The 15745-nt window shown below is 40.7% G+C and overlaps 1 protein-coding gene across 1 annotated transcript; it reads left to right on the forward strand.

The window, feature by feature from the left end:
* Window positions 1-768: 768 nt before the first annotated feature.
* LOC124880338 (GTPase IMAP family member 7-like) lies at window positions 769-2553 on the forward strand. The gene is made up of 3 exons (XM_047385382.1): window positions 769-775; window positions 1644-2344; window positions 2506-2553. Exons 1-3 carry the CDS (start codon window positions 769-771, stop codon window positions 2551-2553), a joined length of 756 nt encoding a protein of 251 aa, XP_047241338.1.
* Window positions 2554-15745: the final 13192 nt, after the last annotated feature.

A 15745-nucleotide genomic window follows, 5' to 3' on the forward strand; every position in this document is an offset into this window, starting at 1 on the left:
CAGAGTTTGTTCATTTTAGTGTGTAAAGTGTTAATAAGCCTTCGAGATCCCTTTATTGAGTAAAGGAAATATCATAGGATGGATTTATTACACACATCTTTTTGTTTGCCTATTCTTTCTTTATTGAAAAATCTTGTAAGCTGTGAAACAGTCCTGCAAATGATAAACTAATGTAAAGTGATCTATAATTGTCCACCCCACCACTGTCTATACTTGCATATCCTTAAAAGGTCAGAGGGACGCTGGACAAGTCGTCAGCCCATCACAAGGGCAACAAGTAGGCACACAGAAAAAAAACAATAAAACATACTCTTTCACACACACACAGACACAGATGCCTAGGTCATGTTTAGTTACTGGTGAAACTAAAGAAATGAAAGAATTGAAGACAAATGTAATTTTGTAATTTTTAAATGTAGTTTGGTAGTTTTGGTGGTCTGTGTGAGGAACCCATAGGGAGAACAGGCAAACAGCAATCAGGAAAGCCTAAATTGAACAAATTAAAGTAATAATAAAAAGTTGAGAGGAATACTATTTTTCTTTTAAAAACAATTTTAGGTTATAACAAAGTTGCTTACAAATTATTAGTACTGTTTCATCACAGCAGAAACCTGTTTAATCATTCCTTCTGTTCACCTTGAGGAAACACGTCAGACAGGTTGAATAACAACAAAGCAGCCAAGACAGGGCAGGTCAGAGCGAGAGACTAAGAGAAAAGACGAATGAAGGAGACATTTCGTATTTCTCTACCAATAACTTTGGGGGAAAATGGAAGGTAAGTTATGAATTTTCTTAATTAATAAATACCTGGGATTTACTTTTTACATGTAGTATAAAAAACCCAACTGCATAAAAATAGGTTTTAATGACAAGCTGTTTCTGCAGCCTGATCCTTTTGGATTATGATTAAGCAATACATTTTAGACATTTGAAACATTAAGATTTGTTTATCAAGTTTTTACCAATTCTTTTTACTACTATGCCTGTCTTAAACAATTTTGACCATGCCACACCTAACAATTTAGTAGAAAAATAATATGTTACTGATTTTAAATAAAACGTTTTAAGTTTAGTTATTATTGGTCACTTTTATTATTGTGGAAATTAAATACATCTTCAGAGTGGTAAATGGCTAAAATCACCACCTTCTGTTTTAGCTAACTTTAGCAAATTACTTACCAATATGAGTCAGTGGGGAGTTTCAGTGCAATGTAAGCAAATACTAACAGTCTACAATTTCACAAACGTTCTCTGTTTAGTTTGGTGATGTTTTGTACAAATGGGCAACATCCATGTTTTTGGAGTTACATTGGTCGGTCAGTCCACTCCAGCCATGAATTCAGTAAACCTGTAGTTAATGCATCAAACTCTTGGTTGTCAAATTGATATATGGAGTATGCCTGACTAGCTTCTCAGCTTCCACCACTTTTATGGATGCATTACTTTCCAACAAGCTCACAGTGAAATGGCAGTTTTCTGCTACAGGAAGATAACCTGTCACCAATAACAACCTCACAAATCCTCGCTTGAAAAAATTCAGACCCCTACTTATCCTTTATGTAAGCGTGTTTTTGTGCAAGCAGGGAGAAGCTAGAATTGTTTTAATGATTTATTGTCCTTTTTTTTTTTTTCTTTATTGCCAGCCACATTCAGGATTGTCCTGCTGGGGGAAAATGGAAATGGGAAGAGCAGTCTGGCTAACACAATTTTTGGAGAAACCATGTTCAAAGTCAAAACTTTTAATGACGTGAAGTCTTTTGCTACTGAAGCGAAAACCAAACTTGTCTATGGAAGAAACTTTACTTTGGTTGATACTCCTGGTTTGTTTGACTCAGGCAGGTCTCTGGGGGCTGTGAACCCTGAGTTACTAAGATGTATCATAGAATGCGCTCCTGGGCCTCACATTTTTTTGATTATTCTGAAAGTGGAGAAATACACCGAGCAGGAGGAAGATGTCATCACTAAAATACGTCAGTATTTCTCTGATGATGCCCTGAAGTACGCCGCAGTGGTCTTCACTCATGGTGACCAGCTCCCTGAAGGAATGAAAATAGAGCAGTATGCTGCTCAAAGTGAGAGCCTGTGGGAACTGGTACAGAAATGTGGAGGTCGCTGCCATGTTTTTGATAACAGATACTGGAAGAACAACAAGGAGGAGGAATACAGAAGCAACACGTTCCAGTTGGCAGAGCTGCTGAACACCATTGACAAGATAATAATGGCAAACAGAGGAGGACACTACAGTAATACAGTACTTAAAAACATAGAGAGAGAAATACAAGAGGAGGTAAAGCTTTTAAAACTGTCATCAGAAAACATGTCAGAGGATGAGATCAGGCAGCAGGTAAAACGTATCGTCCTACAAAAGCAGTCTCAGAACAATTTTCAGTTTTGGTCACAACGAATCGTTCGCTGCGTGCACCCCGTGGGTTTTGCACCTCCTTGGAAACCTTGGAAAAAGGTTTCAGTTGGTGTTGGATTACTTGCTGTGTTGATCTTCTTTAGATTATACTGGAAATCAAATGCAGTGCAAGTACCCCTTCATACCATTGAATCAGTTGGGGAAGCAGGTGAAAATGCTTTACAACAGGCAGCTGAGCATGCAATACCAAACACTTTTGAGGCCATTTGTAACCATCTTAATGCATTATTTGAAAAAATATACAATCCTTTCTCCCCATTTGAATAATCATCAAGTGTAGTCACACATTTGAGAATCTTTCGCTCATTTTCATGGACCTTAAAAAACAAGAAAAAGTTTAACTCATTTGCCAGTTGCCACCTGTGTAACATATTAAGTTTAAATTCCTATAGACAATATTATCAACCTATATAACCGAAATTTGAGGTACTTTCCTTTCTGTTTGGCACACACATGAACTAAATATGTACAGATTAAACGTCGGCGGGATTCCCTTTGATGAGTGGGTATATCACGACAGCTGAACCTTTAAGCTGCATTCAGGGACAATTCATATACTGGATTGTCTATATATTAAAATAGCTTAAAAGGGATATAAACATTTTATATTCACAAATATCAGGGCAGTCTTATTAAAAAAATCCTTAAATAACAAACTTGATCTTTTTCAGTTGGTTTTATTAATGTATCCTTTATCCAGACATTGGCTATACATGATCATCCATAATTAATTGAAAAATTAATCAAAACAAATCTCTTGTCAGTTCTTTACTAGCCACACTTTAAATGTATAAAAAGTATTGTACATAACGAACAATAAACAATTGAACAAAATAGAAAAATACTTGTTTCTCTTGGTCAAAGTGTACAGAATGTACCAATTAAAACTGAGTCACGTAGGGTACTCAACAGTGATTTTAGTCTAGTTTACACCCCTATCATTAGATATTTGAAATTAAATTAAAGACTAATAAGATAAACTATTAAAACTGGTGTTCACATACTTGTATATTTGTTTGTATGCATTTGTATCCCAAAATAAATTTAATTGATGCTTTTCTGTTTTCTGTTTATGCTTTTAAATCATCTCAGTTCTCTGAAATATTTTTTCAGTTTGATTCTACTCTGTCTTGATAAGCAAATAGCCTTCCGATGCACAGCTTCATTACTGCCAAAATCAATGTCAAAAAATGTCAGTATATACCTTTGTCATATGAAGCGTAACATTGCTAATTAATCTTAATGCTTTCAAACATTCATTTCTTGTTTGAAGAACCTCAATGAGAACAGTTGTTTGAAATGATACAACAGTTGACAGCATATTTTTCAGTTTAATTCCAGTTTACTTCATCAAAAGTCTAATATTCTCTGTGTGTAGTTAGAGCAGAAACTTGTGCCATCAGAAATTGAATTGTTCAGACTGAATCTGTATGTGTGTAATTTGAAATTAAATGCAGTGATTTGAAAATAAATTTCACTTAGGTGAGAAAAGATTTTAATAGTTTGAAATGAACTCATTGTTTTGAATAAATATTTCTTGTATTGAGAATTCAATTTAAATGTTTTCCCTTTCAGTTTGTTGGGAGTATGATTATTGATTGGATAATCTTGATCAATAATTATAATTACAAATCATAATCTGACAAAATCAATTTCTTAACCATAAATCCTCATTTACGAATCAAGACCAGAGAGGTTTCTGGTGTTGTAATTGTGGCTAGACGCCTCTGACAATTACAACCGTTAAATACTCCGTAATAGTTAATAACTATTGCCGGAGATGTCACTGTTTAATTGACCGTTTCTGCCGAAACGTGTGGAACTTGAACCTTATTTTGACTGACACATCACTTTTTGCACACAATGAAACACCAAACGCTCTCTCTTTATCTATGTGAATATTTATTAATTTTCACCTACTCAACATGCAAAATTCTACAAACACAGGGGTAAACAACATCTAAATAAGCAAAATCAACAAACGGTAGTGGGTATGTATCGAGTCAACCAGCAGTTTATGGCACAACAGATGAAGGGAGAGGATATGAAGAGGGGGGTGTGGTGATGACTGGTGGGGGTTTGGAGCGCAGCTTAGAGTGTCTTTTATGATCTTCTGATCATAAAACTTCCCCCCTTTACTCCTGAAACAAAGGATTGATAACTTTTGGCGGCAAGCTAGCACAGTGAGATTGAAGACAAAGGTAAAATGGAGAATTTTACCATGAGGTCGTTTTAACAGTCCAGTTTTGCAACGCACCTGCGTTCAGATAGTAAACACAGACAGCTCTGGGGAACACGGCGGATCCCGATATTACATAACACATCAAAGTTTCAACAAGCAAGGTTACATGCACATATTATTCAGAACACATGAGATCCTAACCAGCGATTCTGATCGCTTCTACAACCTCTGACCCTGCCCAGGCCTCGTAATAAAGAAATAAAAAAAAGAAATGGGTTTTACTTGTGTCGTCTTCTTCCTGAGCGAGGGAATTCGAGCGAGGAAACGTGGGGTTGAGTTAATTGTGCGTCCACAATTAACTTCAGGGGAACGGTCAGTCTTTGTCCTTCGGTCTTCTTGACAAAAAGGAAAAATATGATCTGACCATCAAAGTCGACTTGAAAATGAAACACGGTAGCGGTTCGTCTCTCCGAAACTCCGTGTCTCCAGTTACGTGTTAACTCACGTCTTCGATCGGCAAAAGTGAAATCTCTGGCCTTCTTAGTCCAAAAACTTCAGTTATGAATAGTTCGTTGTCCAACGAGAGAGAATGAATGAAACTCTTCACAGAATTCTTCTCTTAAAGTGACGCGCTTCGATCACCAGATCTGATTTCCAGCGGAAGGCAGTTTTTCAAACATGAGCGCCTCCTATATAGCATCCTGTGACGTCAGACTGGGGACGCCCAGTCATATCAGTCGCAATGCTTGATGGGATATGTAGGAGCGGGCTGTCCTGGGTACAAAATGGCCGATGCCATTGGAGGGGCACAGTGACGTCCAACAACGGGCAGATAATCCAATACTCAGCAAACAAGTGGTCCAACATTCCCCCATAGGTTCAAAGGGTGAGATGAATCGCAGTCTTTGAAGCTACTGGGACCATTCTGTCCTTTGCTGAGCAATCAGTGATCCGTGGCGAAGCAGAACAAAACAAAATTGTCTCTGTGTTACTCAAAACCTACGACTGGGCAGGATAGAGGTTAGCCTGGGCAGGACTAACTCTGACTAAACTCATCCCTTTCTACATTGTTCAATGAGACAAATACAGGACAATACATTCACCTCATCATTACATTCTTTGGTCATCAGCTTTGGTAATCCTGAGACAAAGTGAAACAATAACAGATATCGTACATATATATGTATATATAAGAATAAAAGGAACAAACAAAATCATGGTTCATAGCTTATTCATCCAACTTCTATTAGGCACTGGACCCTGGCTGTGTCGTTGGCAAAGGCGGTGCTATGAACCATGAGGGAATGAATGTGAGGGCATCAATCCTGACCTGTAAACGCTTAACCTGCTAGTATGCGGTGTGTAATCTAAAACGAATGGTTAAAACAGGTTTAGGCTTAAACCATTGGCTCTTCCGGATGATGATGGGTTTTAATAGGACTCCTGTCTCTAAACTATCTAGATGTGGAAAGAGGGAGAAAAGAATAAACGAATTGCAGTATTTAGGCTATAAGCCAGGTGTGTTTGTGGAGGTTGCAAGGTGTCTCCTGTGGTGGACTTAGGATTTCTCTACTAAGTTCAGCAGAACTAGGCCAATGTGTATCTGTGCCTCGGTGGGACTGTCTATAGATGAACCAACCTCCTTTACCACGATTTTGCATGAAATCTCGGGCAGCATGGGTGTGTCCATTACATCATTCTTAAACACTTTTGTGAGGTCTGCTGTGCATACAGTGTTATGGAAAATTATCGTGTCAACTTACAGTTTAAGACTGTGTCCTAGAAGGTAGTTATATGTTTAACTGTTTCTGTTGAAGAAAGTTGTTAGTGATTAGTGCATGTTAGTGTGAGTTAATGAAACATGCACCTATTTAACTAGTCCTACGCACTGGCCTCTCCTTTCCCGGACATTGAGACAAGCTCTGTTCTTGGGGAGGAGAGTTCGATGTAGGACTTCATCTGGTTCAGCTAAAGAGCAGCAGCTGGGATGAAGGTGTCAACCTTTTCTGACAAGCATCCAACCCACTTGATGAAGCTGCATGTCGCAGTTAGAAGGAATTTGTTACCTCCTGTTAATTTTGGAGCTGGTTCGACCCAGTTGGTCTGAAGGTGGAACCAAGGTAATGTAACCCCCCTTCGCTGAAGCGGAGGTTTACTGGTTGGCTGGGATGGCTGAAACTGGCGGCAGGTTAAACATCCTTTGATGTAGACCTGGGTGTCGTGAGACCTTGGAGGCCAGTGCGCCATCTGCTGGAGGGTGTGGAGTGTGGCTTTGTAGCTCCTATGGCACCTAACAGGAGAGTAATGGGCGTCGGATAACGTGACCCCCCTTTGGTCTGTTGGAACAATATCCACAGCATGGGAGAGCTGTTTGATGCCAATCTGCACACTGGCTGTCTTGAGGAGAGGGCGGAGCCCGTCTACTAAAAGGAGTGTGTGGCTGTGTTGTGCCTCAGTTACAAAGGGGTCTTTTTGGCACAAATGGTCATACAGCTCTCTAATGGTTGATGGATGTCCCAGCCAGAATGCTAGTAGCACTTCTGGTGTGAACCTGGTTTCCAGGTGTACATCTTCCACCCCTTTGGGGTTGTAAGTGTCCACACCTGGGTTCTTTAAAGAGCCAAGCAATGCATGACCGCCTCTGGCAGGAGTTTCCTGGATGGCTGGGTGCAGCTGTGTCTCGGAGGTGCACATGACCGGCTCTGATGAGGGCCTGAGAGGTCCTTCGGGCTCCTCTAAGCTGCTGACCTGATTGGTCACAACGAATCGTTCGCTGCGTGCACCCCGTGGGTTTTGCACCTCCGCCTGGACCCAGAGTTGGTCCTGGTGGCCGTCAATGAGTGGGGCAAGCCTGTCCAGCAGGTCCTGGCCACCAAGACAAAGGTCTTTGTTTAATGTGCACCTATAGATGGGGTGCACCAGAGCCGTGTCTTCGGGTGTAATGTCCAGCTCCACCCAATTAGTGATGCATGATCGGTTTTGGGTGCAGCTGGTGATACTTACATCACGAAATTCAGCCTGAAGTGGTTTACTGAGGGAGAGCATGGCTCTACTCGCCTCCTCAAACGAGACCGAGAACCACAGGCTGATCTCTGATCCTGTTTTAAAATGGAACCTCAGTTTGACCTGTCCTCCTATACTAGTGAGATAGTGTAGGTAACCTATATGTTCATTATGGTTCAGTTTGCCTAAGAACCTTGGAGCAATGATTTGTGGTGTTTCTCCTGGAGAAGTCCCAAGGGGTTCTTGGAGTTTCCCAGGTTTGTCTCCCCATCCGATCAGGTAGACTCTGATGGCTGTGGAGACTGGGTCCACGCCTAGTCATGCTGACGGAAAGTTTGGGTCTGGTTTAACTAGGTCCGCTTCCTGTTTCAAGGGTTGTGGGGGCATGGTGGCCTGACGCACCGCTTCCATCACCATCTTACGCAAGGCCTCCTCCATCTCTTTCCCCATAATCCCTTCTGCGTGTGGGTTCCACCCTCTTCCATCAGGTTTACCTTTAGGCTTCACGTGATGGTCAGGTCGTCTGTTCGACCGGAAGTGGTCCGGCAATTTGACTGTGGTTGGTATTCAGTACCACCCCCCCAGTCCAGCTGACCAAACCTATGTTGTTCCCTGAACCTGTTCTTCGCATAGGTTCTGGTTGAAGGCCTTTCCTGACCTTCTAATGCATGGCTGGTTCTTTCAGTCTGGACCTGTAAAACCCTAGCCTCGCTCTCCGATCCCTTGGTCGGGCGAGCACGTGTTTCCCACGCCATCTGAGCATATTTGCGGATCTCTTGCATGCTCATGGCCTTGGTCCTGCAATACATAGTAACTTCGTATCGCACACTTTCATGAAGGTTGTGGAGGAACAGGGATTTAAAAGCATGTTCCTCCTCAATGCCTGGCGCATTGCGTCCTTGGAAGTAAACGGCTCTCAAGCGCCGGTAATACTCCCTGGGTGCTTCGCTTTTCTTTTGCTGGATCGCGAAAGCACCAAGTGTGGCTGAGGCCCGGTCCGTGTACACAGAATATTCCTCCCTTAAAGCTTCGCAAAGGGTTGAATAACGGTCTCGGACTGCGGGTGTCAGGCTCTCCATGAAAACATGGACGCTCCTGGACGTTGTCTTCCAGATGAGCTTCAGTTTCTCCCGTGCTGATGGGCAGTACAAATCTAGAAGACAGCGTTCCACTTCCCTAAGGTAATCATCAATGTTTGATTCTGCCTTATTAGGGTCGAAACGCTCTATGTCTTTAGCAAGGGACTCAAGCTGGCTGGTGCGCAATCCACTTTCAGGGACTGGTCCTGGCCCATCTGAGTCATCATCGGAGAGTTCACTCCGGTTGCACTCAGAGGGTATTGGTGCATCACGCCTCATCCTCGGAGGAGGCAGTGGAGGCTGCTCCTGGTATAACTGTGGGCCCTGTGCTTCCCGGACTCGGGTCCTGGGCAGCGGTTGAGGGCGGTAGGAGCTACCTGAATCCCAGGGGCGGCACTCCTGTCGCCGTGGCGGAGGTGAGGGATCGTAGAGGACCGTACTGCGAGTCACGTTTGACGGCTGCTCGCATCTGAACCGTGAACTATTTACACCTGCTGGGTCCCCAGCTAGGTACCGTTCATGGCTGCTGATTGCAGTGGGGCGGGGCACCGCACTACTGAACCTATTCTGACTACTTATCCCCGTTCTTATCTCGGTGGATGTCTAGGGAACCCCATGAGCCTGGAAAGGTAATCTCTGGAGAGCAGCTTCTACATCCTCCAGATCTGACCTGCAGGTTCTCTCAGGGTTTCGCAGGTGTGGCTCACCTCCAAAAGTTTCAACCTGTGAGGTGGGTTTCGGTTCGTCCCCCCATTCTTCCAGGGGGGGCGGGGTGGCATGGCTACCCTCTATTGCTTCTAATCTATTTCCCACTTCTGTTATTTCCCCTCAAAGGACATCCACCGTCTGCAACGTATCATTCAGCTCGAACTGCAGTTTAACGCGCTGGTCAACTTCCAACATTAACCTTCGCTGATACAACAGAGTGAGCTGTCCTAACACATCTGAGACCCGTCTGTCCTTCGGTGGGTTTCTAATGACTTGGAGCAACTCCTGAATCCTGGCTTCACATTGCTCAATGCCATAATCATTGAGGCCTTTACGCTCCTCGGGGGACAGCAGAATCAATGACCCTATCACCTCTTGTGCCTGCATTCCTATGGGGTCCTCCACCATACACACATCTCCAGCTGCAGTCTGGGATGTTCCCTCCATCTTTGGCCCAAAATGCACAATGCAAACACACAAACTGTTTATTTGTGAACCACCACTAAAGAAATTAGCAGCAATTCAACAGGCTAAGCTATTCAGTGATTAAGGATTGCTAAACTTAATTAGCTGCACACAACAGGCTAAGCTGTTCAGTGATTAGGGATTGCTAAACTTAATTAGCTGCACACAACAGGCTAAGCTGTTCAGTGATTAGGGATTGCTAAACTTAATTAGCTGCACACAACAGGCTAAGCTGTTCAGTGATTAAGGATTGCTAAACTTAATTAGCTGCACACAACAGGCTAAGCTGTTCAGTGATTAAGGATTGCTAAACTTAATTAGCTGCACACAACAGGCTAAGCTGTTCAGTGATTAAGGATTGCTAAACTTAATTAGCTGCACACAACAGGCTAAGCTATTCAGCTAGCTGTCTGATTCATACCTGTCTCTTCCAGGTGTATGGGTTTGCTTAAAATGGGCACACAGGTTTGACCGTTCAAACTGTGGCTTACCCAAGTCTATGCTTTAATGGGGTTAATCAAGCAAACATGCAAAAAAAAAAAGGAAAAAGGGAAATAATTTTTTTGAAATAACCCAGAAACCAAGTTCAAAATAAAATTTTAAAAATGGGAAACGAAACTAAACATTCAATGCTGTTCTTAGCTTCAAATAAATGTTAGTGTTCTCTAATATGAATCACCTACCTTCCTGTTAAACAACTAAGTTAGTTTTATGAGTCAGGTCAAAACATGCTTCACACACTAAAAAAACCCAGCAAGAATGCTTAAAATTTTTCAAAAGTGGTAATGAATGATCTGTAACTTCAACTTTCAACTTTAAGTTATGCCCTTTTGATCATAGGTGATGGAATAATCTGCCTGTGTTAATGAATTGAGTGATAAAAAAAAATAAAAAATATCAACGTAGGAAATGCAATTCGCACTAGTGACCACCAGATGGTACTGAGTGCAGGTCTGCGGTTTGGGAAATCCAGCTGCAATCTGTAATCTATTAAATGGCCACCAGATGTAGGTGTTGTTCTCTAACTGACTGGGAGAATGTTGGTCACAACTGTAATTACGCTCAGTGGACACTGGGGCAGGTCTGCTGCTTATCAGCGCTGGTTTTTACAGCTGCAGCAGCAGTCTGGCGACTGGAAATTAACTTTAACATTTCCACAAGTTAAACCAACTTTCACCTTGCATCCACAACAAACACCTCTGAAAGCTAATGTTATCCTTTGCGGTAGAACTGAGCACAACCTAATCGAAATCCCCTAATTCACAAACGTTCTGTGCGAAACTCAAGTCTCCCAATTACGTCTAGTTAACGGGGATCACAACTGTTCATTCTGTGCAACAGTGATTTGATGTCTGTCTTTTTAAGGCCCGTCAAAGGGACGCCATATGTTGGGAGTATGATTATTGATTGAATAATCTTGATCAATAATTATAATTACATATCATAATCTGACAAAATCAATTTCTTAACCATAAATCCTCATTTACGAATCGAGACCAGAGAGGTTTCTGGTGGTGTAATTGTGGCTCAACGCCTCTGACAATTACAACCGTTAAATACTCCGTAATAGTTAATAACTATTGCCGGAGATGTCACTGTTTAATTGACCGTTTCTGCCGAAACGTGTGGAACTTGAACCTTATTTTGACTGACACATCACTTTTTGCACACAATGAAACACCAAACGCTCTCTCTTTATCTATGTGAATATTTATTAATTTTCACCTACTCAACATGCAAAATTCTACATACACAGGGGTAAACACATCTAAATAAGCAAAATCAACAAACGGTAGTGGGTATGTATGGAGTCAACCAGCAGTTTATGGCACAACAGAGGAAAGGAGAAGATATGAAAAGGGGGGTGTGGTGATGACTGGTGGGGGGTTGGAGCGCAGCTTAGAGTGTCTTTTATGATCTTCTGATCATAAAACTTCCCCCCTTTACTCCTGAAACAAAGGATTGATAACTTTTGGCGGCAAGCTAGCACAGTGAGATTGAAGACAAAGGTAAAATGGAGAATTTTACCATGAGGTCGTTTTAACAGTCCAGTCTTGCAACGCACCTGCGTTCAGATAGTAAACACAAACAGCTCTGGGGGACACGGCGGATCCCGATATCAACATAACACATCAAAGTTTCAAACAAGCAAGGTTACATGCACATATTATTCAGAACACATGAGATCCTAACCAGCGATTCTGATCGCTTCTACAACCTCTGACCCTGCCCAGGCCTCGTAATAAAGAAATAAAAAAAAGAAATGGGTTTTACTTGTGTCGTCTTCTTCCTGAGCGAGGGAATTCGAGCGAGGAAACGTGGGGTTGAGTTAATTGTGCGTCCACAATTAACTTCAGGGGAACGGTCAGTCTTTGTCCTTCGGTCTTCTTGACAAAAAGGAAAAATATGATCTGACCATCAAAGTCGACTTGAAAATGAAACACGGTAGCGGTTCGTCTCTCCGAAACTCCGTGTCTCCAGTTACGTGTTAACTCACGTCTTCGATCGGCAAAAGTGAAATCTCTGGCCTTCCTAGTCCAAAAACTTCAGTTATGAATAGTTCGTTGTCCAACGAGAGAGAATGAATGAAACTCTTCACAGAATTCTTCTCTTAAAGTGACGCGCTTCGATCCCTGGATGTGTTTCCAGCGGAAGGCAGTTTTTCAAACATGAGCGCCTCCTATATAGCATCCTGTGACGTCAGACTGGGGACGCCCAGTCATATCAGTCGCAATGCTTGATGGGATATGTAGGAGCGGGCTGTCCTGGGTACAAAATGGCCGATGCCATTGGAGGGGCACAGTGACGTCCAACAACGGGCAGATAATCCAATACTCAGCAAACAAGTGGTCCAACAAGTTCTATAATTCAATTTCAAAATTCAGTTTTTTTGTGTCTTACAAATGTAAACAAATGATGGTCTAACTGTAACAACTATGCTACCTGTAGCTGTTAGCTAAAGATGCCAAATTAGTACAAATTAGTATATTGTGCGGTCGGTCTGCATGTCCCCTTCGATATGTGTGAATGTATATTCCACTGCTCCAGGTCCAAATGCTGTAAAGAAAGTTTTAAGCTGATGTGAAACGTAAATCAGTGAATCGGTGTTCAATTATTCTGTTGCTTTCTCAAGGACCCAGATGTGTGTCACAAAAAATTAGAATTTTGAAACTGAATTATAGAACTGACAGTGAAAGTAGCCAAACTGAGTTTTCAGTACATTTAATACATTTTCAAAACAAATGACTTCAGTTTCATTTTAGTGAAATTCATTTTCAAACCAATGCATTTCATTTCAAATTATGCAAATACATATTTATTCTGCGCAACTCATATTCAGTTTCTGATGGCACAATTTCCTGCCATATGTGTGTGAATGTTTGAATGAATGGTCATAAAAGTTCTTTAAAAATCCAGTAGTTTTAACTCCAGTCTTTTTAAACATTACTTTTAACCATACTTTTTGGATTCAGTTTCTGCTGTCCACAAATCATCATCCAGTAGCAGCCTCTATTAAATGTAACATAAAAAATATTGAATCTATACATTTTTTTAATTTATTGTAATTCACATCGTATTTTTTTATTTAGAAAAGACAATATTTGACATCAATGTCTCTTATCTTGAATTTACAAGTTGCATTAAAAATCATATTGTTCCTCTACTGACTGGTCTTTAGCAACTAGTTAAAACAGATTAGAAAGTTCAAATAGCCAAAGCACAGATTGCAGACTGATTGCAGACAGATTGCATGGGATTTAGCTCCCCATTAGGCTGTTAGAACACATCAGACAACCAGTATGCTAAACTGGTAAAACTTGTAATTGATGTTTTTTTAATAGAAGTGATTAAAAAAAAAGCAAAAATCAGGAAAAGAAAGCAGGAATCAGAGCAGCGTTACTTATACAATTGTTTTTTATTTTTGTTTTACATTTTCCGCTGGTTAAAAGAGGCCCTGAATGTTTTATCTTCAATTCAGGGCCAAGACAAAGATACATGAGACAGCCACTCATGTATACTCACTTTATCCAGGAAAACATGGGCAAACAGTCTCTACAAGACGCAGCACCACTGGGCAGCCCAGGTCATGTTGAAACTACCTGGTCAGTCACTCTGCGTTCAGATCATTCTTTACTTTTGTTTTGGACAATATGGTGTTTTCCAGGTCAGGACATAGTAAGTACTTCAAAAATCGAATCAGACCATCCCAGAACGCACTCTTCATGATCAGCTTTAATATTTGTTTTTGTTTGTAGACAAAGACTCTGGAAACACTGGCCACGGTCCTCAAATATTGTTCAAGGTTTTTCTGCAGACATACAGAATACAAGCAAAGCCCACTGAAGAACAAATATGAATTAAAAAGTAACTTAGAAAACAAAATAGTTAAACTTTGAGCACATTAGTTCCACTTAAGTCTTATCTGAAGACAAACACCTACTATGATGTCTCTGCGTCAGGTACACAGAACCAATTAGTTTGTTGTAAGGGTAAATTCTATCCCGTTAAATCATGATTTAAAACAAATAGCAAAATGAAATTGAACAACTGTTTTATAGGGGGTTGCATAAGTGTGATCTATCTTGACCAAGAGGAAGATTTTGATGGTCATTTTCATGACTGCATGACAGATTCTCGACCTTTTAAAGGACCTCTCTGTTTTACAAAAGATCTGATAGCCTGCCACTTTGAAGGCCCGTCCACAATTTTGAAAATGAAACCAACATGAGCTATCTTTAACTTGGTATTTGTTCACACCAAAGGCGTGGACACAAAAGTCTGTTTCTTTGTATAATTGCTCATCTTATTATCCTTGTCATCAACATGCCACTCAGGTTAAACTTTTCTCCACCATTAAAAGATATGGCCTAATTTTCTCACGTCACATATTCCTTTGTTAATTTGTCATCCGTTTGAACAAGATCCTGGGTTTTATCCTGAACCTTCAAGTTGCAGATAGAAGTTATTTTCACTTCAAAATCTTGAATTTGAAGCATGTTCAGAACATGCATCATCCAACAGCCATTGTATTGCTTATAAGAAGTATATCATTTACTAACAAAGTTACAAAAACATATCCTAATTTGAATTTTAGATTCCTGCAGCTCGGTATTTGGACACACCTTAAACTAATCCAGTCTGTAGTTTTGAGAAAATTGCTTCCCTTACAAAAAGTAAACATGCTACCAACAAAACAAATACATCTTTTCTAAATGTCCAACCCATTTCAAGTTGTTCTACCTTACACAAAGAAAATGCTTGCCACCCTTAAACTGCCTGAATGGGTGGAACTCTTATTCCCATATAATATATTCTTTTATGAAAATAAACATACTTGTTGTGTTTCTTTTATCATGGTGCTATGTTACAAGCACAAACTTCAGCGTATTTTATCAGGACTGTTTGATAGAGTAACATAAAGTAGCATTTAATTGTGAAGTGGAAGGAAAATGAAAATATTTAAAAATGTTTCTTGCAAATACAAATCTGAAAGTAAAGGGGGATGAATTTTTGTATTCAGTCCCCTTTACTCCAAACTCCATGAATAAAACTTAGTGTGAACGACTGCTTTCTGAAGTCATCTAAATGATAATTAGTGGTGTTGCATATCTTCCTCTGAATATAAACACAGCTTTTCTATAAAGGCTCCCAAAATGTCTGCCTTGCTATACTTAATTTTGGTGTGACTTAGCAAGAATCCAAACCTAATTCTGAGAGAGAATCTAGATGGAGCTCAAAATTAGACTTAAACTGGAAGATCACCACCAAAGATAAATTGTCAAAATACCAGTGGAAACATGCAAAAAGCTGGTCAGTTATTATAAGAAGGGTTTGATTGCTGTAATGCTCATTAAGAACAATATTTGACTGTATTTGAATTAAAAC

Source organism: Girardinichthys multiradiatus, chromosome 14 (assembly GCF_021462225.1).
Source record: "Girardinichthys multiradiatus isolate DD_20200921_A chromosome 14, DD_fGirMul_XY1, whole genome shotgun sequence".
Taxonomy (NCBI): Eukaryota; Metazoa; Chordata; class Actinopteri; order Cyprinodontiformes; family Goodeidae; genus Girardinichthys; species Girardinichthys multiradiatus.

Bases quoted from the DNA above. Each gene is read 5' to 3' on its own strand.
- LOC124880338 (XM_047385382.1), top strand. The intron at 2,345-2,505 runs GTAAAACGTATC...GATCTTCTTTAG, and splicing joins AGGATGAGATCAGGCAGCAG to ATTATACTGGAAATCAAATG.